At 49.1% G+C, this 27,468-nt stretch overlaps 9 protein-coding genes across 9 annotated transcripts; 5 read left to right on the forward strand and 4 right to left on the reverse strand.

The window, feature by feature from the left end:
• Positions 1–615: 615 nt before the first annotated feature.
• Positions 616–5,257, forward strand: ANKRD28 (Serine/threonine-protein phosphatase 6 regulatory ankyrin repeat subunit A; the record flags this gene model as incomplete). Its single annotated transcript, XM_014684567.1, has 7 exons — positions 616–1,564; positions 1,621–2,470; positions 2,517–3,858; positions 3,910–4,333; positions 4,394–4,518; positions 4,572–4,626; positions 4,680–5,257. The coding sequence occupies 7 exons, from the start codon at positions 616–618 to the stop codon at positions 5,255–5,257; spliced, it is 4,323 nt and encodes a 1,440-aa protein (XP_014540053.1).
• Positions 5,258–5,365: 108 nt separating this feature from the next.
• G6M90_00g064910 (uncharacterized protein) lies at positions 5,366–6,865 on the reverse strand (the record flags this gene model as incomplete). Its single annotated transcript, XM_014684566.1, has 1 exon — positions 5,366–6,865. One exon carries the CDS (start codon positions 6,863–6,865, stop codon positions 5,366–5,368), a length of 1,500 nt encoding a protein of 499 aa, XP_014540052.1.
• Positions 6,866–7,668: 803 nt separating this feature from the next.
• On the reverse strand, positions 7,669–9,225 carry G6M90_00g064920 (uncharacterized protein; the record flags this gene model as incomplete). Its single annotated transcript, XM_014684565.1, has 1 exon — positions 7,669–9,225. The coding sequence occupies one exon, from the start codon at positions 9,223–9,225 to the stop codon at positions 7,669–7,671; it is 1,557 nt and encodes a 518-aa protein (XP_014540051.1).
• Positions 9,226–11,115: 1,890 nt separating this feature from the next.
• G6M90_00g064930 (uncharacterized protein) lies at positions 11,116–12,471 on the forward strand (the record flags this gene model as incomplete). Its single annotated transcript, XM_014684564.1, has 1 exon — positions 11,116–12,471. The coding sequence occupies one exon, from the start codon at positions 11,116–11,118 to the stop codon at positions 12,469–12,471; it is 1,356 nt and encodes a 451-aa protein (XP_014540050.1).
• A 2,218-nt stretch (positions 12,472–14,689) lies between these two features.
• On the reverse strand, positions 14,690–15,741 carry G6M90_00g064940 (uncharacterized protein; the record flags this gene model as incomplete). Its single annotated transcript, XM_014684563.1, has 2 exons — positions 14,690–15,592; positions 15,664–15,741. 2 exons carry the CDS (start codon positions 15,739–15,741, stop codon positions 14,690–14,692), a joined length of 981 nt encoding a protein of 326 aa, XP_014540049.1.
• A 1,494-nt stretch (positions 15,742–17,235) lies between these two features.
• On the forward strand, positions 17,236–19,365 carry G6M90_00g064950 (uncharacterized protein; the record flags this gene model as incomplete). Its single annotated transcript, XM_014684562.1, has 3 exons — positions 17,236–17,412; positions 17,487–17,617; positions 17,688–19,365. The coding sequence occupies 3 exons, from the start codon at positions 17,236–17,238 to the stop codon at positions 19,363–19,365; spliced, it is 1,986 nt and encodes a 661-aa protein (XP_014540048.1).
• A 2,856-nt stretch (positions 19,366–22,221) lies between these two features.
• BVMO (Baeyer-Villiger monooxygenase) lies at positions 22,222–23,841 on the forward strand (the record flags this gene model as incomplete). The annotated part of the gene is made up of 1 exon (XM_014684561.1): positions 22,222–23,841. One exon carries the CDS (start codon positions 22,222–22,224, stop codon positions 23,839–23,841), a length of 1,620 nt encoding a protein of 539 aa, XP_014540047.1.
• Positions 23,842–24,398: 557 nt separating this feature from the next.
• On the forward strand, positions 24,399–25,997 carry rtt109 (Histone acetyltransferase rtt109; the record flags this gene model as incomplete). The annotated part of the gene is made up of 1 exon (XM_014684560.1): positions 24,399–25,997. One exon carries the CDS (start codon positions 24,399–24,401, stop codon positions 25,995–25,997), a length of 1,599 nt encoding a protein of 532 aa, XP_014540046.1.
• A 117-nt stretch (positions 25,998–26,114) lies between these two features.
• CtBP (C-terminal-binding protein) lies at positions 26,115–27,331 on the reverse strand (the record flags this gene model as incomplete). The annotated part of the gene is made up of 2 exons (XM_066130788.1): positions 26,115–26,851; positions 26,911–27,331. 2 exons carry the CDS (start codon positions 27,329–27,331, stop codon positions 26,115–26,117), a joined length of 1,158 nt encoding a protein of 385 aa, XP_065986840.1.
• Positions 27,332–27,468: the final 137 nt, after the last annotated feature.

Raw genomic sequence — 27,468 nt, forward strand, 5'->3', positions numbered from 1 at the left:
AGCTCGTACACGTCGTCATGGTCCAACGACATTGCACAACTAGCGGTACAAAGCGTCGTGATTCCGGTTATATAACATAAGATACACAGTTGTGGTACGCGGAAAAGACTTTAGCGAGACTATTGTTCATTTGCCACAGTCTCTTGAGAATATGACTTAAGATATGTCGAAATTTACAATCCATAAGCAGCCATGGGAGTCTCAATCGCCGGCTGTGTGAGGACATGGTGGTATGACAGCGTCCCATCCCTGCTAAGTGCGATGCCACTGTTGGCTGAGCTGTTGATCCAATAAAAGAGGATTCTCAGTTGTAGCTGATGGAATATCAAATTTCATGTCGTGCGACGGCAGTTGATGCCCAACGTTCCCCTCACCGAGGATCGACGACAAAGAGTTTGGCTTCATAACCTTTCATCCTTTAGCTCTGGGATTAGCCTCATCAACCAAGTGTTTTCCCTTAACGAATATACCGTTACCTCGCTCTTGGTAATCCACTGTCCCCCAACCTACATCCGTACAATCGAACACTCAGCGTTTCACAGCGGCATCTCCCTGCCAAAGTCGTCAACCCCTGAAAGTTCCCTCCACTATCTGTGTCTTTATTGCTCTACGAAGATGTTATATCCCTCCGCCTACTTAGTCGGCTGGATCTGCGCCACATGGACAGAGTATGTTGTCGCCCAGGCGGCTCTTGACGAAGAGCACAAAAAACCATATCATCTATCGCGAAACGACAGCAACGACTACACACTGGGCATAATTGGGCATCATAATGTGGTTATCGCCTGCTCGCCATATAGTGAATACAAAACAACTTCCGCAGCTGCTGTGGCAACGAATATGCTACGAAGCTTTCCTAATATCTGTATGGGCCTACTAGTCGGCATCGGCGGCGGTGTGCAACATGACATCCGCCTAGGAGATATCGTGGTAGGAATACCTCGTGACGGACAGGGCTCTGTATTTCAATACGACTTTGAAGAGACCGTGAATACTCGAGCCTTTCGAAAAACACGGTTTCTAAGTCCACTGCCTTTCTCTGTGCTGAAAGAGGTGACTTCATTGAGGGCTGAGCAAGAGCACAAAGGATACACGATCGGGGAAGTTGAGAACCATATTCTCCAGAAGATTCCAACACTACAAAAGATATATAAGAAGCCAGATTTGGATACTGATTTGATCTTGGGCCCCGAGGTTTCTCATATCTTAACGCCCGCCGACTTCTACAATAAGTCAAATCTCAGGAGACCACAGAATACTCCGACAGTGCATTATGGTGTTATTGCCTCCGCTAAACAGCCCATAACAGATGCGGCGCTTCGAGATGCACTTGCTGCTGAAAGAAATGTCTTATGCTTTGATACAGAAGCAGCCGACTTTCAGAACCCCTTCCCATACCTAGTCATTCGGGGGATATGTGACTACTCAGACTCGCATAGGGATATAGAATGGCAAGGATATGCAGTATTAGCTGCTGCTGCATATGCAAAGGCCCTTCTTACCCGAATTAGATCAAGACCCATTCCACTTAAGGATTGGACGAGAGTTATCCATATTCTCTCTGGTCAGTTCCATGGGATAGTCATTGCATTGACGAATACTAATCTTACGTCGTCGTAGGAACCGCCAAAAGGAATGATTTAATAGGCCGTACATACAGTAAAGACGAACGTGAGATGATGCTTAACTGGCTCACGCTGTTCGACTATGCTCATCAGCAAGCAACATACCTGCAGGAGCGACAACCAAGGACCAAACTATGGTTTCTGAAGACTTCAGAGTACACGCAGTGGCTGAATGGGAATGATTTTAAGACACTATTCTGCCCAGGAGGTCCGGGAGTGGGAAAGACAATCCTCGCCTGCTCTATTATTCACAACCTTCTTCTGCAATTCCGGCACAAAGAAGATATTGGGATCGCGTACATATATTTCAGCTACCGGCCAAAAGACAAACAAGAGATTTATGACCTACTTGCAAACCTTTTAAGGCAGTTGAGTCAGGCGAGGTCTCCTCTGCCAGAGGCTGTGTCAGTACTTTATCATAAGCATAATCACGGGAGCACAATACCATCACTTGAGGAAATATCGAAAGCGCTCCATTCAGTGGCTGCATTATACCGGCGAGTATATATTGTGGTTGATGCACTTGATGAATGCGAGGAATCTGGCACTCGAGCAAGATTCTTGTCCGAGCTCTTCAGCCTACGAGACAAGAATCGCGTACAGATCTTCGTGACCTCAAAATTCATTTCTGAAATCACAGAGCAATTCAAAGCAGGTCCAATTTTAGAACTCCCTGCAGGCAGAGACATATTTGAAGAGGATCAATTTTTCGAAATCCATACAAGCACAGAAGAAATTTCTAGCTACCTGGGCTCACAGTTGTGGAAATTGCCGTCGTCTTTGACTCGGAATTCTGAAATAGTGGCAAGAATTAAGGCCAGGATCATCGAATCTGCATGTTCAACGTATGTGGACGCTTGAAGAGAAGCCGAATGCCACTAACTTTGCTAGGATATTTCTTGCGCAGCTTCAATTCAACTCTCTGTTAGACGAAGTAGGGCCGCCTCGGGATATGCAAGCTGCCTTGAATATCCGAGCTGCTTTGAAGGGGCTTCCAACTGGATCCGATTTGTCCCATCGAACCCATGCAGACACGATGAAACGGATTATGAGGCAGACTCTAGCTGCTACAGAGCTTGCAAAACAAGTTTTGTCTTGGCTAACCTTTACTAAGAGGCCGTTGACAACATTAGAACTTCGATATGCACTTGCGGTAGAAGTCGGACAATGTACGCTTTACGAAGAGAATCTCCCACAAATTGAAAATATAGTTGCTGTATGCGCTGGATTAGTCGCAGTCGATCAGCAAAGGAAAAAAATCCGCTTAGCCCACTACACCACGCAAGACTACTTCAAGGCAGAGGCGAATCGGTGGTTTCCGAATGCACACTTCGACATGATGAACATCTGTGTTACCTACCTCTCATTCAGCGTCTTCCAGGGCGGTCCTTGTCAGACAGATGCAGCATTGGCGAATCGTTTGCAGTCAAATCCTCTCTACGACTATGCCGCCAATTACTGGGGACACCATGCTCGCAATGCTTCAAGATTAAGCCTAGAAGTGATGCAATTCCTGCACTCCAAGATGGCAGTAGAAGCTTCAGTTCAAGCTCTTATGCACGTCGATCAGTACTCACCACATGCCCCAAGACAAATGACAGGGCTGCACTTAGCAGCTTATTTGGGGATATCTTCAGCAGTTGATACACTTGTTCGGCAAGGGCGTAAACCGAGCGTGAAGGATAAGTGCAACCGGACGCCACTGACGTATGCTGCCGAGCAAGGACACGATAGCGTCGTGGATTTGTTGCTGGGAATAGATACTGCCGATATCAACTCAAAAGATGAGGATGGTTCGACGCCTTTGTTAAGGGCTGCTGCCAATGGACACGAAGCTTGTGTTAAGCTGCTACTTAAGAGACATGCTGACAGTAATTCGAAAGACGAAAATGGTCAAACCTCACTGCATTGGGCTGCGAAAAGTGGCCATAGAAAGATCGTGCAGCATCTACTTCAAAACGGAGCTAACATCGATTCGATCGATAATAGAGGCTCAACACCACTTCATGAGTCTATCAGAAATATTCAACAGGAAGTTCAAGAGTTTCTGATAGAGTCAGGGGCTAATCTAGATATAACTGACGATTGTAACCAGTCTGCCGTCGAACTAGCATGGTCGACAAAGCGTTTGGATTTGTCCGCATATGAAGTCGATAAGGAGGCGACGATCAATCAAGGAGCGCAGGCAAACTGTGCAGTTCTGCGAAATAATTACGCAATAGGAACTCAACGGGTAAGCCTTAGCTGTAAACTCTCTGAATGAGCGATATTAACACACATGAAGTTGATTTTCCGCAAGACTTTTACTTGGAGCAAGTCAGCTGCGGGAAACAAAATAAGGAGGTATTTTTTGCGAGAAAACCGAATACTCCAAAAGCTGAACCATCCTTTCATTGTGTCATATCTGGGATATCAAGAAAATATAAGACTACAAGAAGCCTCTGTATACATGGAATTCTGCGAAGGAGGAGATTTAGAGAGTCAGCATGTTTACAGGCCAGATAGTGACGATGATTCAGATAGTACGTCGCAATTGGATCTAAGCCATCCGGTTCCCTTGCGCGAAGAGGAAGTCTGGGTTATCACGTTTCAGTTGGTGGCAGCGATGGCTTACCTACATCATGGACTCACGATAAGGGGATGGGGCACTTTCTCTTTCGCAAGACACTGGGAGCCTGTCATACACCGAGACATTAAACCAGCAAATGGTAAGTGAATCCTTCAGGGCAATAATCGATATAAATAATTAATGCCTGGAGTACTATTAGTTGTTTTGAAACCTGTGGTTGGCAAAATACCTATTGCTAAGCTCTGTGACCTGGGGCTAGCAAAAGCCATCGTGGGCGAAGCGAAGCAAACGAGGAAAGTCGGCACGCCAGACTACTCTCCGCCTGTAAGTCCCCAAGAGAGCATAAGACAGAAACATAAGCAACTAACACTATACAGGAAGTCAGACTGGGAAAGGGCTGGACGATTAAAGGAGACATATACTCCTTTGGTGGTAGGAACAACATACTGTGAAATTAATATAATGCTTGCTAATTTTGACTTCAGCAACCGTGGATGACCTGTATAAGGAAGCTGAACCACAACCTGAACTACGAGCGCTGCTTGACAGCTGCAAATCTCTAGACAAGTCTGCACGACCTAGTAGTCTCTCTATCCTGGAGATTGCACAAGAACACGTCGCGAAACATGAAAAGGAAATGTGTTTCTATTTAAATCAATTCTTTAAGTCAGGTTCTGGAGGCTATCTCTTGAAGTCTCTATTAGAGATTGCATCTGGGCTTGACGAAATTGCAGCTTTTGGCGATGAAGTCAGACTACGAAGAAAGAGGATCCTTGAGAGGTTGCGCTTACTCTGCGATGACGGTGCAGGGGAAGTATTCGACAAACATTCCAAGTCGCTTCATCTTTCAGTTCTCTTAAATCACCTAGACAAGCTTAGGGAATTACTTGCCACTGGCAAAGATATTGATGTAGACGAAAAATGGCAAAACTCAGGGTGGACACCGTTGCATCTGGGCTTTCAAGAAGACAATCAGGATGTGGTGGCATTGTTAATCAAGTATGGGGCGGACCCGGATATGAATGATAAGTATAACAGGCGGCCAGATTATTATAAGGAATGACGCTATTAGTTTGCTATTGTGAACTAGCATGCAGATTGATAAATACATGACTCTCATTCAAGGCTACAGGCAACTTATACCCTTCATCATGAATCTCATGGCTGGATGTCAAATGACGCTCATAACTCGACGAATGTCCCGCAACACAGTGTCAACAAAACCAATAGCAACATCCTTACTCTCTCTTTCTTGGGAAATTTGGAACTGCCCACGGGTCACTTCTTCATCCAGACATGTCATGCAGTGCCATACAAGGTCTCTCATCCTGATGCCCGCTGCCGCCGGGACCAGTCTCTCGGCCATACGGAAAAGGGTGCGCTGAACCATTTGAGGATTCTGCATGAGCCGTTCCTCGTCAGACTTTTCTTCCTCAGATTCGTTCCTGAACTCGTCTTGAGCAAAAGTTGCCCTGTACGTCTGACACATGGATACTCCTTGCGAATCACCATCGCCCGTAGTGATGGCAAGAGGATCCCATGTCAGTATTTCCAACATGCAGACACCTAAGCTGTAAATGTCATGACCCATGCAATACTCGTTATCCACGTGGTCGCTCTGGCGTTCTGGATGTTGATAAATAGCTCTTTGCCATGTGCTTTCTCCAATGAGCTTTGTGACTCTTCCGTCAACGTTTCTAGCGTATTGCCAACCAGCTAGAAACACAGTTGGAGGGGCATCATCCCCCGTGGAAAGCAAAAGGATGTTCTCAGGTCGGATATGCTTATGGACAAGACCCAGCCTCTGTGTTTGCAGAAGAGCTTCAGCAAGCCCACTGCAGAGATGAATTCGGAAGTTGAGTGACGGTTGCGGTTGGCTATATGCCTTGTCAAGAGTCTGAATAGATCCAACACCATCAGGAATGCTAAACACCAGCTGGAATTCATTCCTTGGAGGATTATCGCGAAATCCTAGCAAGGGCAAAATGCCGCCGTCTGGACTCGCGGCAGCCAGCTTCTGTGATAGAATACGCAAGTCTTTTTTGACCTGTTTCATTGTGTATTTTGTGTAATGCTTGCCTTCCAAGATGAAGCGGCCGTTCCCCGGACAATCAGGGAAAACCGCGCTCGACGCTCGACCTCTCGTGATACATGTGGTGGCATTCAGCATGTCTCCGTCTTTCTCAGCGCCAATGAGGACGAAATGTTGATCTTCTAGCAGCAGCAAGGGCTCTGATGTTGCGATAGTGTGCAAGCTCATGACGAGTTGGTGGAATTCAGATAAAGAAGCTCTCATGTCGCTGACCTCATCCTTCAGATCTTTTAACGCCATCGACCGTTTTCGGAGCCATAGAAGCTCAGATCCCAGCGCAATGTCTACCAAGCTACCGATGTGCTTCAGCTGACCCAAGGCTCGATTAAAGACCCGGCTTATTCGCTCTTTTTCGTCGGTTCGCGTAGTTTGATCCCTTAATACTCCTTTAGCAAGCTCCAAATCCCGAGTTACCTGCGCTTTGCCGTCATCGATAAGGAACTTGCCAAGATCTCTAGCATAATCTTTCATTCTCTTGTCATTCTTCATCTTTCTGTGGATCTTTTCGCCAATGTCGAAAAACATCTGAACCATTCCTGGGGCGGCAAGGACCAGGCCGGCAATTTCAATGCCCGACATCGTGCAAGGCAGTTCGACGTAAGCGGCGTAGGAGAAACGGAGAAATACTACATACGAACGCTGGTTTAGGTAGTGGTGAAGAAATGAAATGGCATTTCTTCATACCCAGATAGCATTTATCTGATGGCAATGGTGGCAAGAGGCGGCGGGCGGCCTTGCTGCCTTGCTGCCCAAGGCGAGAGACGGTTGGGCATAACAAGGAAGTGATATGTCATGTTTCAGGGCGCTACATGAGAGATATTACGTAGCTTCAACCGTATTTCTGAGTAGTTCTACATGGTCTAGCCGGATCTTATATAAAGACATTGTATATATAGTAGGAATGACCATCTAGTCCTCTTTTTGTAGATCTGTTTAATGACTTAACATGTAGTAGGAATTATTCGATCCCTCAACGCAGTGGTTCGGCACTCGACGGGTTCGAATGTAAGATGTAACACACACGAGTGAATCCGAACCAATCAGGAGACCGTTGGACTAGTCATGTGTCACGGGGGAAATCTCTTGTATTTCTCTGACTCGGTATGGAGAATCAGGTTTTATATGTTTAGTTATGGCACAACAGATCCGTTTCCATCCTTAGCTATCTTTTATAGTACTTTTCTTGCTTATTATTTACGCTTAAATATGACTTGCACTAATCTTGGTAGGCATATTATTGGTCAGAAAGAGACACGCCAACCTCACGGCTTTATACTCTACGTATTAGTTGGATATTCTTCTTGTGCCCGTAAAGCACTATAACTACAAGAAATAGTTATATCTCGGTTTTCAATTGGCCGACAAATCGTCCGCCTACTACATCATTGGATTGCATAGCCCAACAAGGACTCTCTGGTGTATGGTCCCTCGCAGTCGGATCTCGGGGATACGAAATGATCACCGTTTTGAGGGATGTAGCAGCGGTAGAGGGGAACAGATCCAGCCGCCTGATTCTCGTAAATGTATCCCACAGGCCCCCAGGGGAACTGTCCCTCACATCCCGGATCCCGAGATAACATAGAATGCCCTCCAACCTTGCATTCGTACAGCATGACAGTGCCGCCCCGTTGACCACGCAGCAAGCGCCAGCTCATTTCAGCATGGAATCCTGCGGGTAGCTGTCTTGTCGACGCGACATGGCCTCTCTGAGGATTGTAGCCCCGGGTCAATGCAACGTAGGGTAAGTTCTCAAAGCCGCAAGATAATTGGGCAGGGGAGATATCGTTGCGATTCGCCAGTGCCCACGTTGTCCATGAGGGTTTGATTGAGCCATCCGTTCTACGAAGACCAAGCATCAGGCCTCCCTCAGCCTGGTTATCCTGCATACGGTGGTATATGTAGCTCTCGATTCCTGGTGTGCCGAGGATATTGCGAAAGCTCTGGCATAGCGCGGCGGCCTGGCTCGCCTCACTCGACTGGCTACCGGAGTTGATACCATTCTCAGTCAGTTGCACGACCCATGCATGGGGATTGTTTGGGAAGCGTTGTCGCAGCCACCCAACCAACACGCCAACGTTACCAAATGTGACTTTTGGATAGTCATCCGCAGAGAAGGCAGGAATGAACAGGTTCGGGGGATAGGCGTGGAAGGCGACGCGCCACTGGCGAGACCCGGCACGAGCTGCGAGGCCCTCAATCACCGTCATTCCTGACAGAAGACCTTGGCCGGGATTGTCAAACTCTCTCCCGAATTGATGGTCTAGTGAAGTCAACACCTTGGCGGTAGGTTGCTCTGCGACAATGCGGTCATATGCCGCATTATAGTTGGCTGCTATTAGGTCCAGCCATTCATTGGCGTTGCATGGAACTCCTTGGCCGCAGCCTATGTTGAACCATTGATAAGTGTTGACCTCGTTGTCTATGACCATGTCGGCAATTCTGCCGTGGCCCCGAAGACCATTGTAGCGTTGAGCCAGCATGCCTGCGAATCGTCCAAAGTCCGCCGGATTGTCCGGCACGCAAAAGATGTCCATGCCCGGCGCTGCTGGTGAGCAACGCCGCTTACCGCGAGCCCACGGCGGAGTGCCATAAACGATGGCTGTAACTACCAGGCCTCGGTCCGTCCACCCTTTGATTGCTGAGTCCACCTGGGCCTGGATCAGGAAGCATCGCCCATCGTACTCCTGTTCGCCAGCACCGCATGGTCTTGGCTTCACACGGGGCTCCCATTGCGACCAGAGCAGGTTCATTGAAACACCACCGGCATTATTGCCAGATATTTCATCTTGGTTGGGCCAGAAGTCCGGCTGTATGCCCTTTATATGGTAGTTGGACCGTGTGGGGTACGGCAGCGAAGCAACAGCATGCACCGATGGCACGAGTAGGGCGGTCATGAATGACACTGCCGTGACGAGGGGGCTTGATTGTTTCCAATACATGATTCCGAGATGTAATGATCCGATTGTTTAAAGTCAGAGACTAAGCTTCAGTTCAGCTACGGCTCTCGAGGCAGAAATACAGATGTATCCTTTACGGCCTCTGCCTGCAAGAAGCTTTTCTAACCCCTCATTTCTCGGTGACGGCAGCATCAGTCAGATTTATGCAGGTAAGCTTCAGCTCTTGTGATGTGGCGCACCCAGTGGCCTATCAGGTCATAGGAATAATGTTACCTTGTGTTAAAATACAGGAGTGTACGGGCAACGTTCTATACCCCAAACTCGGAACGAAGCTATCATTGGTAATGTTGTTCTTCGAGGTGAATGGAGCATGACTCCGGAACTCGCCCTTCTGCGAGGAAAAAGGAAACGTGTGTGTGGCATCCACAGTAGGCGGAACCAAATTGAGTACGACCATGAATGATACAGGGGTGCAAATGACAGCAATTGGCCGTTCGCAAATTCCCGTCCCGCAATTGACTCAAAATGAGCCGTGTTGATGCGGGCGGTCAATCTTGCGTCAGTCGAGGCTCAATTGGCGCAGGACGGTCAGCTTGAGCTATCTCAGACATATCAGTGGAGGTCGACGACGACTTGCTTTGCTCTCAAGTGCTTTTTTCGGGCTGGCCATTCGGGGTCAACGGGGTCAGGCTCTGTCCGGTTGGTACGGTCAACCACCATGGATTAAACTCTGGCCCAATAACATTATAGAGACTCCCATGATTTAATCAATAATGTTATCCCCTGCCGGCACCCGGCTGGATTTTCTTCGCGGTGCCGAGCGCTTACCCCACTCACGGCCGACGACCGGCCCGGACCACTTGACGGCTTGGCTCCGTTGGTCCCGGCTTGTGGCGCTCCAGCATCTTAGTGCTTTCTTGCTAGCGGCCGAGGCTAAGCCTAATACAGCAAAATTAGCCCAGAACCGCCCCGTTCAAGAAACTTGGCATCCACGCACCGCAGTCCAATTTTGATCACCGCGAAACCGAAACATAAGCCAGGTCCTAGTCGCACTGATTGCTACCTCACACAAAGAGAACAATCAAGCTGTTTCCATCAGACCCCTTAGCATACTGGCCCAAGTAGCTTGCCCGATTCAGGTGGTCCCCGTATGTGTGTGGAATCAACACCATGCAAGAGCGCTTCTTCCAGATAGATGACGTATTTTCTTGAACATGCGTCCTGTTTCAGAAAAGTCACATTATGTATCGCATTAATGGGGCTGTCACCGGCTGTTTCTTGCTACGGATACAAAACACGGGCGAGCCAACAAATGACCCGTGCTTGCGCTTTGTCATAACGCACAAAGAAGAAAAGGGGCGTTTTGGAAAGCCCACATGCCCCTAACCCCGCAATCTTTGTTCAAAGTGTGTGATTACGGGCATCATACGTCATGAAAGAGATGGTGAAAGAGATCCCAAGTGAGCTACTATTCCCGGACAACCATCAGTACTTCTAATTAGTCATCTCTGGCGGAAAATAGTATAATAACTAAACCAATTTCATCTACTGAACCGCAACCCTCCTCCCGTATACCACGTACAATCTCATTACCGGCGGAAAGTTGAATAAAGGTGCCACTGTGCAATCTTCAACACCTTCCAACTCACTCGACTAGCGCCCTTTACCTTTGATGTTCGGTTCCCCGGCAGATATCCCACGCATCTTTGCAACTTGTGAGTATAAAATGTTGCATCAACAACGTGCACTCTAACGCCCTACCATATTCATCTAATTTCCCACCAGCTAACTGAAAGTTGAGTTTGCGTACTGCCGACTGGAAAGAGAAAAGGCCTATAGCGTGTTTTTGTCGACACTTCGGCGCTAAGTACGCCAAACATACATCTAACAACTTCAATATCCCTTGCAATACAGGAGAGGAACCAAGAAACAATGGCATCTACGAAAAGGTCATACGATACGATGGCAAACTCTCACAAAACCTGCGTCAAAATACGCGACAATATCCTGGGCGGGGTTGAGCTGAACTCCGAGACAAAGGACTTCCTTCAAGACCTTATACAGCGTCACGCGCCAAAGTTACGAGACGAAAGATCTGAAATTGAAGGCGTTGATATTTTATCCCCTGGAAGGTTCATCATCACAGAGTTATCCCACGTTATCTTCAACATGCCAGTTTTCAACCAGTCTATTCGTGGGCGATGGAATGATATCAAAAGAGCGGCCACAATCTTCGACCAGATGAAAAACGAGCTGAGTCACCTGGTTGTGCCACGGCAGAGTCTGATTCGTGTTGATGCAACATATCTGATTGTTGAGCAGCGGCTGCCGCTCGGCTATACATCATGTCATGAAATGGCTTACGCCTTCAATAAAGATAAACTGACCCCAGCACTTGCACAACTTACCAAGTTTATAATTTGGAGTGGCTTTCGCTATGCTCATCCAAATACGGTTCCATTGCTCCAGCTTGAGGTGCGCCCAGACGGACAGTACCGAATTGGATTAATGGACCTCGGCGATTGCGGTTCTGGAACTTTGAGCGGCCGGTTTTTTCATGACAAGACAAAGAAGAACATGAAGTACAACAAGTACAAGAAGCACGCGTTTGTTAGGAAAAGAAAGTTCACACGTGGTGTTGCAAAAAAATCGAGCATGCATTTGGTAAAGGAAGACTTGAATGAGAACATACAATACACGCTTGAAGTGGCCTTTTGTCGACGCCTCATTCAATTTGTCTATCCTCAACACTTCGATATTATTTACAAGGCAGCTTTGAGCGAAGGAGTCGACCTGAAGACGATGTTTCCCTCGCCCGAGGGATGGGAGCAAGCATGTAACGACCGCAAGTTAGCCATAGAGAACGGCTCACTGGGTTTGCAATTGTTCAGCACAATTGAATTGTGTGCCGATATCAATGCGCAATATTTCACAGGAGATTCATGGAAAATACTGCAGACAGTCCGGACAGTCCGCCTCAAACTGGACTTCGATCTTGACATTCCTATCCGAGCCTTTCGAACTGATTGCTTAATCGGAGTCCTCTTTGCCAACAAGGACAGCAATGTAGTCTCAATAATTTTACAGTCCGCGCGACATCTCGATGATGCTCCCGCAGTTCTCAAGTCGGTTCTCAGCGAGGAAGGAGAGGTCATCACAAGTGTTAAACGCATGAGTCCTGCTGAGGGATTGTGCTTACTTGTCATAGAACATGATGAGCGACTTGCAGACTTTGTAAAGATTCATCGCGAGTCTGGGTTTCCAATTACCAATGGTTGGACTCCATAGCATCCGGTTGAATAATGGCTACAGATACGACAAAATCGTTGAAATATCCGAAGCATGCTACTGCCAGATTAGGCAAAACAATTTCATATTTCTCTCACCTTTCTTGAGGCACCACAGAGTATACAAACAGATGTCATTATTTATGAAAAGGTACCATCGTGGGCTCATCTCCATATACTTACTGCGACTAGGTTTAACCCAAAGTCCAATAAATATTCATCCTCCACTTTCTCTCAAACTCTCCCAGCTTTAAATACTCTTGATAACACCAATCAAAAAATTTGATATATGAGAAGCATTTAGTCTTATATTATCAATTCGCATCATTTTGTGTTACGCCCTGTTTGTTGAGTGCTCTTTTTGTTGCAGTGGGAGTATAGTTATGAATGAAGCAGGTTCAACTGTCTTTTACATAAACAAATGGAGCTAGAAATTGCCCAAGCTATGCCATTCAGTCTATGCGAGCAGAGTGACGGATGGATGTCCTCTTATATGCTGGTATCTCCGTGGCGAAGGCGAGGTACACCTCGAGGGTGCCAGCCACTATCAACTCCGGTCCTGTCAATAGCCACACTACATGGGCATCTATACCAGTGCGATTTATGTTTAGCCGTAATCGACGGCAGTAACGGTATTCGTCGCGTGACTGTAGCATTCACTGGCATTGACGTCGGGTATTTCCGCTCTTGTGTCCACTCTATAAGGAGAATATTGGGCCTCGTCAAGATAAATGGTCAGCCTGTAAGGAGTAGTCGAAAATAAACAACGGCATCTGAAGCTAAATTGAATCAAGGAAACCACCTGAGAGCCAACTGGCGATACTTGTATCGTACGTATTGGTCCCCAAACACTCAAAGGTTCGAGCCAGATATCCACGCAATGAAAACGCATCGTGTTGTGCTTTCACAACTACGCCTTCTTCCCGTACTCTATGCATATAGTGACCTGCTTCCACTGCCAAATTGTACTATTTAAAAGAAATACCCATCTCTTCTCTGCAATCACTGTGTGGCCAAAACCCATAGAGAAACTTAGCAACCAGCAATAGAGGCACTCCATAACTAGATACAAAGAGTATTTTAGAATGGAAGAAGGGTCAGGAAAGGTAGCAAGGATGATTGCTGGGCATGCGACACACCCTCCGGCACGTTGCTAGCCAGTTTTTATCTACCACAAACAAAGGCGTACTTGACTACTCGGGAAATCTCAATCGAAAACTGAATCTAGAAGTAGTTGAGTTTCTACATAAATAATTACTTGGCGATGCTCCGATTCATGTACGAGTTGTACGTCGCAAGCTCGCCGACTGGACCGGTTTCCAACAAAAATCGCAAGCTTCAAATTAACTGCCCCAAAAATACCGCACGAACATGGGAGGAAACTAGCCAACACGCCTCCAATTTCAACCGTTTACCATTTCGCAGATTTGGTTCAGGTCAGCCAAGATGCAAGTTACCGAATTCCTAATACGCTCCCTAAACTGCGGATCCCTCTCACTTTCTTGTATCATATTCGCGCTTCATACAATGTCAAAAGCGCCGCTAACAATATCTAGATGTCCATTGATCACGTCTTCGACCCGCCGCTCAAATGGTCCAGATAACTGGAAGAACTTCTGCCTCAAGGACAGCATCCATGGGGTCTCACATCGGGACTTGATACTGTTTTTGCGTCTCGCGTCGCTACCGGCGCCTAGCAGAAGTCAGCATTCAAGGAGAAATGCAATACTCCCATCGGCCGAGGTGATTGACGCTTGCCTTTGTCGAGTGAGCACTGGCGATAATTGCCTTCAAGCTGTTTGACGCACTGCGATGTCTGGATGCTGCTTCATATGTCTGAGTTACAAGTAACCTATTTCGACAGCCCGTGTAGTAAAGGTGTCATGCACGCGTATCAATTGCTATTCGAAATCATGGCACTCTGCCTTGGAGCAATACGGGTTTCTAATGGACTAGCACGGTCTTTAGCAAGTGAGCTGCACTACGGCCACGGCAATTCTTAACTTGACTGCACATGTGCACATGCGGACCCCTTGAAAGCTGTACAGAAAGTAAACCCCAACCCCCGAATCAAGCCAAGTCACTAGTCACACACAAGGATTAGGCTACCATTGATTCTCCATTCTTGCTTGTTTTGCATCATGTATGAAAAAGGTCTAGTAGACAAAAGCTTTTTGCCATCAAGCAAAGTTCCTCGGGTCTAGTCTTGCCTCTCTGCCTTAGAAAAGCTTCTGGCCGGCATACTTTTCGAGTCCTTTGCGCACACCCTCGAGCGTCTGACGCTGCAGAGAACCCTTGATCTTATCCATAAAACCTGACAAGTCGGTAGTGATGGCCCTTTGAGTGGTTTCGGTCGTCGCATTCAGCAGGATCTCCCGGATGGCAGCATTCTTCGTAACATTCTGTGCCCAGGTTAGAATACCCTCTTTGACCGGCGCAATCAGTCTCTTTCGGAAAATTTGTTCAAATGCCTTGAGGTCTAATCCACGCGTCAGAAGACATGCATATTTATCGCCCAGGCCCTGCTGTTGACCGTGTTTGTCGCACCATTCAATGGTGCCCAGGCAAGGCTCCTCGTCTGCGCCGGGCTTGGAGCAGCTCTCCGAGTTGGGAAGCTGAAAAAACGGCTTGTCAGGTTGCTTGGGCGGGTTATTGCTCTCCTTGGGCGGACTATTGTCTTCCTTGGGCGGGCTATTGCCTTGCTTGGACCGCTGCTCCAGACAGAGTTTTTTAAAGTTATCAATGTCGAATTCAATGTACTGGGCAACGAGGATTTCGTTGAGTAGAATGGAGCACACGACTTCGGTCCCGAGACACGCTTCTGTCTCGTCGGTACAACCGGCTTTGCCCTCTGGTTGCCACGGGGCTTTGCCCTGCGGCGTGGGACGAAGCTCCAGACACTTTTGCTTAGATCCGTAGAGCTCCGTTCTGTTGCTGTGGCCGCACCACGCGTCCGATCCCAGGCAGACCTCTTCCGTGTGGTGGTTCTTGGTACATTCTGGAGAGTAAGCTATGTAGTAGGAGAGTTTCTTGCCCTCGAAGCACTCTGGCGCCGAGCATGCAGCTTCAATGTCCTTGTTACTACTCCCACCGACTAGCTTATCGCCCACCTTGCCATTGAACTATAATATTTCGTGTCAGGCTTGTTATGTACCATGTGTGTTGGAAAAGGTGGCCATGCACATTCACTGACCGGTGAGTTCCTGCCATTTTGAGCAATGACACTCGACACGAATAAAAGCGTGGCAAAAAGATTGAATAACTTGGTCATTTTTGACTGGATTTTGTGCTAAAAATGTAATCATGGAAAAAAAGTGATGGTCCTGTTATGACGAATCTCTGTTCTCCGAGAGACTTGATGGCTTATATACTCCCTTGCATGACGATTTCATATTATTTCCAAACTAGCTCGACGCAGAAGCAGCTGAATAATTGCGCAATTCATGCCATGACAATAATTAATGCATTGAGAGATTTACGTCGGGTCAGATGCACAGCCACCTGTATGGACAAGGTCCTAGGCCAAACTATTGATTCTCCAGGCTTTCACTACAACCAATGGGGCGTCTAACCTGGTGCATGATCTTAGGAGCACAAGCAGACATGTTTAGTGTTTTGAGGATTATAATAGGCGATTGTCATAAACCTAAAGTAGATGGCTTAGCTCTGGATGCATTATCTTATGCACTGCTCTGTCATGGCCACGAAACAAGGCAAAGGTCGGTCGTGAGTCAAGTTTCAAGCAGTGATGATCTAATCTCAGAATGCCGGGGCATATCGTACAAAGCCTCGAGGTGGCACCTGGGGGTTATTTATTAAATAATTAAATTTTGAATTGTGTCGCTCATTAGGCAAGTAAAATTACAAGCATGATACGAGTATCGTGCATCTTAGGCTATACTAGGCCAAGGACAATAAGAGACCGGACAAAAATATTGACTCAGATGCCGTTTATAGTTCAATGTTGACACGTATCGTGACAGGCATGTCAGACATACTAGCCTAGTGTAATTGGTGCCGCGCCGCTAGCTAAGCCTGTCTCGTGATACTTCAATGTTGGCATATGGAGCCTTTAGCCACCATGATCATGGAAGTAAAGCTTGTGCCCGTGACTCGCGTTGAGTCACGCTAAAAACCTAAAATGCCCACACAAGTAGTATATCTGTGAGGTCTCGTTCGCATTTTAAGTTATCCTTGTTCCTCCAGATGTCTTCATCCAAGTTATCTGCCTCTTCTACTATTCAGACCCTGCCACAACAACCCGCAAGCACTTGTTGACATCGCTGGTGCACGTGATTAGTTATGCTTACCTGTCAATGGCAATTAAAAAATTGTGGTTCTTGCCCTTCAAAGTTTATGCGAACATGACATGCGGGATGATGCCATACAGGCATGATTGATTGCAATCCAGAGACTATGCGAAAAGTGCTACAGCACACCCTTTAAGAGAAGATATCATGCGCAGGTTTTCCATGCACCAGCTTAATTATCCCAGCGCCAACCTTTATGCACTAAAGCAAGTCTAGGATGTGGCTTTTGTAACCCAGTTGATGTCCCGAAACCACACCCAGGGTAGGCAGAATGACACTCCGTCCCGAACACATGATAGCCACAGACAAAACTTGCTATAAATACGTCGCTGAGGGCCGTTAGCCCAATTCAAGTCATCCCACTTTGGTGTACCATCCCTCATTTCTTGGTACCAAGTTTTCCCGTCTTTCTTCATCTCTGAATTTGAATCCAAGGGCTAGTCACTCGCGGTATCATGGCCATTCACAAGATTTTTTCATCACTCATTGCCTTGACCCTCATTGGGAACGGCCTCAGTTTTCCTACCGGCACAGACGCAAAGGCCGAGACGCTCGTTCTATCCGAGCCTCGTGAGGCTATCCACCTGCAGAAGCGAACTCAGGAAATAATTGGCTATAGGCGTGTGCATCCCGTATGTAATTTCTAAGTAATTTCTAAACACTACATTATACTGTGATATTAGGTTTTAACATTGCTTCATTGTAGGACCAAGCCCAGATATACAAAGACGCGGGGGATACACTCACGCCCAGCAATAACAGGGGTGGTGGTCAAATCGGCAAGGGCGTGTATGCCTCTGATGATCAGGGTGCATGGGAAGGAGATCCAGGTCATACGTTGGTGCTTTTTCTGATTACCTCCCTTTTTGCCCTGCTAGCATGTCCTAACCATGGTACTGCTTCATAGGTACTGTGTTATCTTGGCCGACATTGACGCGTTTAACAAGTTGGATAAAGCCTGGGTTCCTAGGTCACACTGGTGGGGGGATGAGGCAGCCAACGTTTTTAAGGCCGACGCCTATGTCAAAGACACCCTCAAGTTGGACCCTACTAAGACCATAAGAATGTCTATTGTCGACAACCCGGGAAAACAAACGCTCCAAATGATGATTCCCAATGATTTGCTCAACCAGAAAGGTGGAGGCTTGAGTCTTCAAGTCAACTGCCAGGAGCCTAACAAAAAAAAGAAACCAAACCTGCCTAACCACAAAGTTGACTACAACTCCTGGACCAACGTACATGGAGAGAAGTATGAGCAGGGTGAAATTGAGGTTCATCGAGTCAAGGAGCCGGCAGAGAAATTTCTCAAGGATTCCGAAGCCGCCGTTGCAGAGGCCGAGGCGGCTGCGTCCGTCCAAGCCGCGGAAGCTGCCAGCACAAAAGCCAAGGCTGCTCTTAAAGGCCTGCAAGACATTGCTCAGCAGGTCGTGGAGCATACTCTCAAGAATAATGAATGGATGACCATCTATCAGAACAGGGACTTTTTTGAGCTCTTCAACCAGGTGAGAGCAAACTTCAAGTCAGTAGCTTTGAAAGTAGACGAAAAGCTCGTAGAGGGGTACAAAGCCAAGTTTGACGAGGTTGCGAAAACGCCAGCAAGCCCCAATGAGGTCCTGAGCGAGGCAGAGAGCCTCGGCGAAAAGATCAGAAAAGTGGTCGCCAAGGTTCAGAACGATCTAGACGCCAAGACGGCATTGAAGTCGAACGAGCTCAAGTCCCCCCTGTATCTGGGGGATATCAACGCGATTGACGTTGCGGACCTTAATGAACTAGAGGGAGAGGCTATCGCTTTGGAAGTCTCGGTTCTGGAAAAGAGTGCGGCCAAGCTGGCAGAAATTCAGAGCCAGGTGGACGCGCAGCTCGAAAAGCTGCGGCCCAATGCCGAGGCAAACCCCGGTGAAAAGGATATGCAAGACAAGGATAAGGATCAGGACAAGGACAAGGATAAAAACAAGGATAAAAGCAACAAGGGACAAGACAAGAGCAATGACAACAAGGAACAAGACAAGAGCAATGGCAACAAGGAAAAAGAACAAGACAAGGACGGCAACACCAAGGAACAAGGCAAGGCGAATGGGGAAAAGGTCATCGAGGAGAGAAAAAAGGTAGCCGACCAGGTGGCGACGACCAACGGCAACAGCTGGGTGGGCAAGGTATTGGGAGGCATCGGAGCGACAGTAGTGACCCTCGTTGGCGCAACCGGCTTGACCCTCGCGGCCGAGGCTGGTGCCACAGGCGGTTCATTTACCGTCGGTGGCATCACCATGTTCTCGGCGCCAGTGTCCCTTCAAGTCTCCGACGCCGAGGTGGCGGCGGTGCTCCAGGAGGTGTTGCCCGAGGTCACCAACGATGCCATCACCGTGGCAGCAGAAACGCTGCACCCGCCCACGCCGATTGGCAATGTCCAGATCCCGGTTCTCGCGCGGAAACGGGGACAAGGCCAGGACGAGATACCCGAGGTGAAGCGATGGAGGGTCGCGGCCTTGGCTCTCGTTGCGCAACAGGCCATCAGGGACTCGCTGGAGGAGGCTTTTAAGCAGGCCCAGCAGGAGGTAGGAAATGGAGCCAAGGCAGGCGGCAACTAGGAGGCTTAGGAGCAGATATAGGTCAAGTCGCTAAGGCAGAGCCAGGTGGTTTGTGAATCGTCTCAGGAGCTTGAGGCCTTGAAACTATCCGGTGGTGACAAATAGTGAAGTTAGTTGCGTGTAGCAGTTCTTTGAGAAAACATTCGGCCCTGTTGGCATCCCAAGACTGAAAAGAATGTGTATGTTTGAAGTAGATTGTTATCAATTATGTTGTGCTGCTGGGTCATGATGGTTCAAATTGCAAGGCCAGGTGTTCGGTCGTCAAAGGGCTAATGCAGTACCGCAATGGGGGTATGCATAAAGGTCAATTCCAGTCCATCTCCAATAAGGGCGGGGAAAGGAGGAGCGTTGGTAGCCACGACATCTATGCATGGTGTTTCTCCCTATTACGGGTTTACACATGGCGTTGCACGTGGTATCGAGTTGTGAATATTGCAACACCAGGGACTTGTATATATATATATATATATATATATATCTGCTGTAGACAAATAACCCAAGACAAAAGTGCCCCCCAAATTCAAAGCTCACCAAGTCAAGTCTAATAGAAGCCAATGTGTCTGCTACAAAACTGCGTCCATTCCCAAAACTTCATGGAATCCGGTCCCCGGTGCGGCCGCACCTGTTACACGGATGTCACGTTGCCATGAAGGCACGGGCCGTACCTTGAACATGACGATAGTTACACAAGGGCTTGAGACCTAACAGAGGCCTCAGGCACCTAGGACAGCCCTTTGACCGCCTCTTGATATAAATAAGGGTCATCCGCCCTTTAAGGCCTTGAGAAAAACCAAGGATCTTTGATATCAAAGCGAATTATTAGCTGAATATCGAACATTGTTCCAAGCCCAACATCACTTGCCCTTGTCACAGCACCCATTCTTGCTGCGGGGGGATAGGGCGATGGATCAAAAGTCAGACGAAGTTGGAATTTCGGCGTCTGCCATGGCGACTGTCCTTGTTCTGGCACATACGAATGTGCGTGAAACTCGCCCTTTTCAAGGCAAAGTGTATACGGTTTTGGTAGGTAGGCTCCCTCTTTCAGAGCGTCTTCATTGATTTTGTGTCCGGACATGTCGGCGCCTCCAGGGCGGCGTTTTGTAGGCGTCAGCTCCATTTCAATCTGATCAACGAGGCAAGAGTCATGTTGGCCCATATTGATTGATTTGTTCTTGTAGAGACTCGGCATGCCGTGCCTTCCACTCAATCTCGGCGGCAATCTATGCGTTTATTACACGGAAGGGGCCAAACAGATCGTGAAGCCCAATAAAGGGGCTTCGCCGATACAGGACTTATTACTTACACAGCTAAAACACGTGCCCGTGTAAGGACCCTAGGCCTAGGTGTTCCTTTCATGTATATGAGGCGGTTACCCTTCTCTTCCTCTTGTGTGCCAACTCAAGACCTTATAGACTCGTTGAGATTATTATTAAATTAAGCCCTTTTGCTTTAAGCCTCCCATATTAAACCCTTGTCACAAATAACAGTCTTCTATCAAAGGAAAAACCCTTCCATCCTATAGGGCCTTTTTAGGACATAAAGAATGTAACCGATGATAAAATCCCTGTCCTGAAAAAAGGCGGCGCCGTTGAAAGACAAAGGCCCAGGCCGAAAGGTCCTGAATGTCACCGTTATCGACATCAACATCATCGTCATCGTCACCGCCATCGTTAATATCGTCACCGTCACCGTCGCCGTCACTTTTAATATCATCAACATCGTTAATATCGATATCCCGACCCGAATAACGGCTTGAGGGCAAGCTAGGGGGAGGGGAAGCTGGTGTTGCACGGAAATAGCCCAATATCAAAGGTTACACGAGGGCTACAGTCACGGGACTAGGGCAAAGTCCCTCACCGACTTCTTGTATTTATAGACACCTTTGGTCCCTCAAGGCCTTGAGGAAAACCAAGGACCTTTGATACCAAAGACTGTTATTAGTTGAATTGAGCTAAATTGCTCCAAGCCCTCCTTCCGAGCCCTTGTCACAGCGTTGAACTCGGCACGGCATGTTAGCTGAAAATGACGGTTAGTAGCAGATCAGAGTAAATGGGGCGGGAATAAAAAGAAATGGACGATTGGAATAACCTTTCCGGCCCCGTCTTGATTAAAGGCAATTTCGCTGGAAGCGAACGAGTCCCAGCGCCAGGGCTCGCTGCAAAGAATAGACAGCACCGTCTCGGGCGTGTCGCTAGTTGGTGAAGTAGGGTTGTTGTGCATGCGTATGTGTAAGTGGATGTGTATAGAGTGTCTGGGCTTGGGCTGTTTAAGAGGGAACCCGGACAACATTAAGGCTCAAGTGCTTTGATAGTTTTTCCGGCAGCGCATAAACGTGCCCCACGGGAATAAAGTGATGCATTGATGCATTCTGGTGCTTTAGACATACATACCTGTTTCAAGTCTGGTACCCTTGTAGCTGAACTATCTGGTATCGACCCTTTTATCGCGCCCACTTCGACCGGCTACTCGGTACCAACCACGACTCGCTTTAAATTATTTGCAAATAGCATGCCGCCGGTGGGAGAGGACGGGTAAGCCAGACGCGGACGGCGAATAAGACAGATATGCAGTTACAATAGGTACAAGTATGCGATCATGCAGACTTACACGCTAATGCAAGAGGGAGTCGCTATGCGTCGGTCTATCGCTTCACAGATGATTGTATTGGATGACTCGTACAACACGATACTACACACCGACTGCACCAGGTGATCAAGCTCAGCAGTGGTACAACATCTGAAAACGCGGGGTTTATCTGGTTCTTCGGAATATAAGTAGACGGTAATGGAACGGAGGTTCAAGGAGATTGTATGTTTCTAGGAGTGCTTTTCCATTCACCCACCGCCCATTTCCACAATGAGAGACATCACGGCAGACGTTGTCATTGTCGGTGCCGGGTTTTCAGGATGCCTATCCCTGCATCACATGAGGATCCGGGGCTTTTCTGCCAAGATAATCGAGGCACAGGGTGATTTCGGTGGGGTTTGGAATTTGAATCGGTATCCTGGAGTTCGAGTCGATTGCGAAGTACCATCCTACCAGCTTACGAGTCCAGAGATATTCCGGGACTTTTCTTTCAACGACTTCTATCCAACGGGGGACGATCTACGCAACTACTTTAATCATATTGATGAAAGATGGAACCTTCGAGAAGACTCCATTTTCAATCAAAGGGTTACAGGAGCCAACTACGACGACAAAACCAAACAATGGCGGCTCACCACAAACAAAGGATTAACTGCCACTGCGAGGTTTGTTATTTTCGCAGTCGGAACAACCATCAAAGCCCACGTTCCCGAGTTTCCCAACTTGAACACTTTCCAGGGGCGGATAATTCAGCCGTCGTCTTGGCCAGAGCAGCTCGACTTGGATGGAAAGAGGATTGGAGTCATCGGCCAAGGTGCATCAGGTGTACAAGTATTTGAGCAACTGGCTGGCCAAGGACATGATGTCACAGTTTTTGTTCGAACGCCCCCGGTGGCAGTTCCCCTGAAGAATCGTCGAATCACGGAAGCAGAGCACAAAGAACTCAAGACGCAACACGAAGCCAACCCCACCAGAAGCAAATACGGCGACGAAGCAGGGTATCCCTACATTCCGTACCCCAAGTCTCTCCATGATGAATCGCCAGCCCAGAATCAAGCCCTTATGGAAAAGTTGTGGAAGCATGGCGGCGTAGGCATCTTTGCATGCAACTACGTTGATGTGACGACAGACGTGGGGGCGAACAGGGCTTTCTATGACTTTTGGGTGGACAAGACTCGGATCAGAATGGCGGATGAAGTCAAGAAGAACATCTTGGCCCCCTTGCGGATGGTGCAGCCCCCGGGCACGAAGAGATGGCTGACCGAGGAGAACTACTACGAGCTCATGGATGGATCGAATGTCACCCTCGTCAACCTTCTCAAAACCCCAATCAAAGAGTTCGCTGCCAACGGCATAGTTACGTCAGATATCGAAGAGGCTGCAAGCAAAACGTTGCACGAGCTTGATGTTGTCATTATGGCTACGGGGTACGATTCTCTCACCGGGAGCTTATACGACATGAATATTACCGACAAGCATGGCCAGACGCTACAAGAGAAGTGGGCAAACGGCGTTCGCACAAGCCTTGGTATGATGGTCCCCGGCATGCCCAACGCCTTTATTTTGTACGGCCCGCAAGCACCAACTTCACTGACGACGGCGCCACCCTTTGTTGAATTGCAAGTGGAGTGGATTGACAAGTTATTGGACAAGATGGAAAAGGACAACATTGCAAGTGTAGAGCCCACCGAATTAGAAGCAGACGATTGGTACCGAAAACTGCGATCCACCTTTGATCTTTCACTTTGTAGCAAATGGCCCTCCTGGTGGGTTGGGTCGAATATCCCTGGCAAGAGACAGGAACCGCTGATATGGTTTGGCGGAGTGAAAGCTTGGGCGTTGGAATACAGTGAAGCGCTCGACGACTGGTCACGCTTTCATACTGAGTAATGAGAGGTGATGCTATGAGTTGAGTTGAAGAGTATGGTTCAGTCCCATGCCCACAATCGCAGACTTTAAAGCAGTGCCATTTTGTACATTTGAAGTTGGGACAATAGTCACGAGTAGATTACCAAGTGCCAATCTTTGCGAAAGCTTTCGGGCATACGCTTCCATACCAGGGTGTTTGACCATGGTCGGATCTGCTGCCAGTGAACATGAACATCTAACCCTAACCCTACGCCTCGATAGAAAATTGACCAGACTGACCAGACATCTGTTAGGGCCCCATTCCCCGCATTCTAGCGCCTGGCCGTTATAACGTTGACGGCGTCTCCCTGCACATGTGGACATCTGGAATCATTTGATGTGCCGCGCCCCGCTAAACGGCCCAGAATGTCAGGCCTAGTGGTGCAATTGACTTGATTGAAACACATGGTCTGTGCACCGCAGATGTCTCCACCTCGAGACTTTCGTCACATCCAAACGCGCTCCGCGTCTTCCAACCCAGCCATCAACCAGCCAATTCTGCATGTGCTCCCACCGCCAGGCCATTGCGGTTTCCAAATATGACGACTCTAATAGACCCAGCCGGCGGCGACACCAGCCTAATAAACCGTCTACGCCCCGTGCTTCCCAAGGACATACCCTTCGTTGTCCACCACGTCTCAACACCCCCATGGAAGACGGATGCCATCTACTCTGCACCGCCCAACCGACGACCCGATCGAACCTACTGCGAGAACCACTTCCTCACCGTGTCAATCGACATCCCGCATAGTGGCGAGCCGTCACAAAACGGTACAGAGCCCAACAAACAGGTCATCGTGTTTGGCATCGAGATCTTCATCTACACAACTGCCCATTCAACGACGCTGTTTGTTTCCAAAGCCGATTCCACCGGCTACCTGCCCTTGTTGAACCTGCCCAAGGGAACACCGAGTCCCATCCGCGGAGTGTGCGCCACATTCATCGAGCACCTCGTCGGTGCGCGGAGACGTCAAGGCATTCCCTTCATCGTCAGCCTCTTCGCAAGATCGCAAGGCCAATACCTTTTCCCAGGGAGCATCGACCACGGAGCCAAGCACGTACTCGACGACCGGGCACTAGTGAGGTGGTGGTGCCGCGTGCTCGATCCGCTCATCACATCTCCCCCAGACAAAGGCACCACGTGGAAGAATGCAAAAGGCTACCTGATCATTCCCGGCCTAGACACCCACGAGACGCGAGCCTTTGTCCCTCGCACCGCAGCGGCCGCATCATCATGGGCCCTCACGCACCCCCTCGAACGAATATCCCATTACACCCGAGAATACGACTGGGTCCCGCCGCGGTGCCTCATCCCCCGGTTTCCAGATGACCCCAAGTCCCGCTTCCGCGACGAACTAGACGAAGAGGCCGGGCAATCCGGCGCCATGAAGGCCGCCGGCAGCTGGAAGACGGTCAAGACGCTAGACGTCTTTTGGGACATGATGGCCTTTAGACAGGAATGCTCGAGCGGTAGGATGACGGGCTTCATCTGGGTCGTCTTTGACAACGAAGCGCCCGCCGGGGCCGTACAGGGCGAGCCCTCGTCCGCAATGCCTCGGGCGCCGTTCCCCAATCTTGGTAGACCTTTCCCTCCCAGGGCAAATAAATTCGAAAAGTATGCGAGAAGCAAATCACAACGGAAAAAGTCCAAGTTGAAAGGACCCATCCAACCCCGCCAGCCACGGGCCAAGACGGGACAAAGAAATTATCTCCTCAAGACGCCGATTCGAAGCCCGTATTACTACTGGCCTGTCCAAGGCCGGGGATCCCGCATCATCAATGAATCCTCGTACAAGCGCGCTGTAGAAATGATGCTGCGTTTGGACTTTTCCACCGCAGACAAGGCAGTCGCTAGCTCTCGGCGATGGACGAGTGAGGTTGGTTTTGGTAGTGACTGGGGACAGACAGTAGTGGGCGCGCAGGATCCGCCAACTCTTGCTGCAGGGGACGGTGAGGGCGAGGCAGGAGATCTATCGGGGCTAGTTAAGAGGAAGAGGGCAGATACAACGGACGGGGGGGCAGTAAATGTTCTTGGAGCAGGGCTCGTAAAGAAGAAGGCCAAGGCGGAGGATGACGCGCCTCAAGTTAATCTTTTAACATCTGGATTGGTAAGAAAGAAGCCCAAGGCTGGAGACTGATTGATTCAATGACTGGACGTTGGACATGATGAACGTAATGGGTTTGCGAGGAGTTGGAGCGGGTTGTATTATATACTAGCAATGTACCATATTGTACTTGTATAGAAGTCATTTGATTCATCTCTTCAAGTGGCCCAAATTAACAGCAGACAAGGCCGGACCGCCACCCAAGACGGCCAAGACGTTGCGCATACTCAACTCCTCGAATGCCGCATGCGTCTCTACCGTTCCGCCGCCATTGTGGCAGGTCAGCATCGCTCTGCCCTCTGCGGCAAGCTTCTTCAGTCCCTCGTGAACATGTGGTTCATTGGCATGCACGTCCAACGCTACGGAGCTGAGCCGCTGCGACTCCAGCGCGGCCACCAAGTCATCTTCGTTGACCAACGCGCCTCTTGAGACATTGACAAATCTCCCACCTTGGCGGAAATGCTTCAACGTGGACGCATTAATCATTGTCTCGCCACCGAATCCAACAGGTGTGCACAATACGACACAGTCAGCAGTTTCGAGCAACGACTCCAACGACTCGTGAAACCTGGCGGAGACGGCGCCCTCGACCGTGGCAGACTTGCGCTCAATGTCAAAGTAGTGAATCTCCATGGCGAATCCGAGGCGGCACCTCGTAGCTACGCGCTGGCCGATATTTCCCAGGCCGACGACGCCAAGAATGCGGTCTCGCAGGTTATGGCATTGGGCGGGTGAGTCGAGGTGGCAGTCTGCGAACGCAGACGGCGAAGCGGCCGTCGCGGCCGCCATGCACCAGGGTATATAGCGGAACGTGGAGATGATCATGGCGACGGCCAAGTCGGCCACTGCGTCGGCCGAGGCCGTTCCTCCATTGCAGTAGACGATGCCTGCGAAGCGTCAGCAGCGCTCCCCCTCGTGTACATGCATGCATGCAGATGCCACTCGCCTCGTTCGCCCAACAACTTGGTGTCGACCCAGTCATATCCCGTGCCCGCGCTCGCAAATACCCTCACGCTCTCCGGCAGCAGGGCGATCAACTCCCCGTCCCACTGGCCCATCTCACCGCCTGTCCGCCAAAACGGCCGGAAAATGGCCTGGAAGCTGCCCCATTTCCCGTCTCTCAGGTTCTGGATAAAGGGCGCTCGCTCGCGCTCTGCCGCCGACGGCCGAACGACTTCATACTGCGATGACAAGACGTCGTGTGTATCTGGATTGAAGCGAATCGGGTCGCCGAGATGCAGGACCCGCGGCTTGGGTGTGCATGTTGCAGCGGTGCTGAGCAGCGTCGGGTGGCGAAGCGGATGGGGGACAGGCGATCCCGAGCGGGGTGTTGAGCCCGGTACAGGCGTGTTGTAGGGCTCGGCCATGGTTGTGAGAAGCCGCCGAGACGTCGACTGGTGTTCACGGTTGATGTCGGGGCATGCAAAGTGAAGGATTCAATGTTGATATTCGGGAAACATCAGGAGACGCCACGCCGCCTAATGTCATGTGCTGTCAATAAGTC

The sequence above is a fragment of the Metarhizium brunneum genome, chromosome 3 (genome assembly GCF_013426205.1).
Source record: "Metarhizium brunneum chromosome 3, complete sequence".
NCBI classification, from domain to species: domain Eukaryota; kingdom Fungi; phylum Ascomycota; class Sordariomycetes; order Hypocreales; family Clavicipitaceae; genus Metarhizium; species Metarhizium brunneum.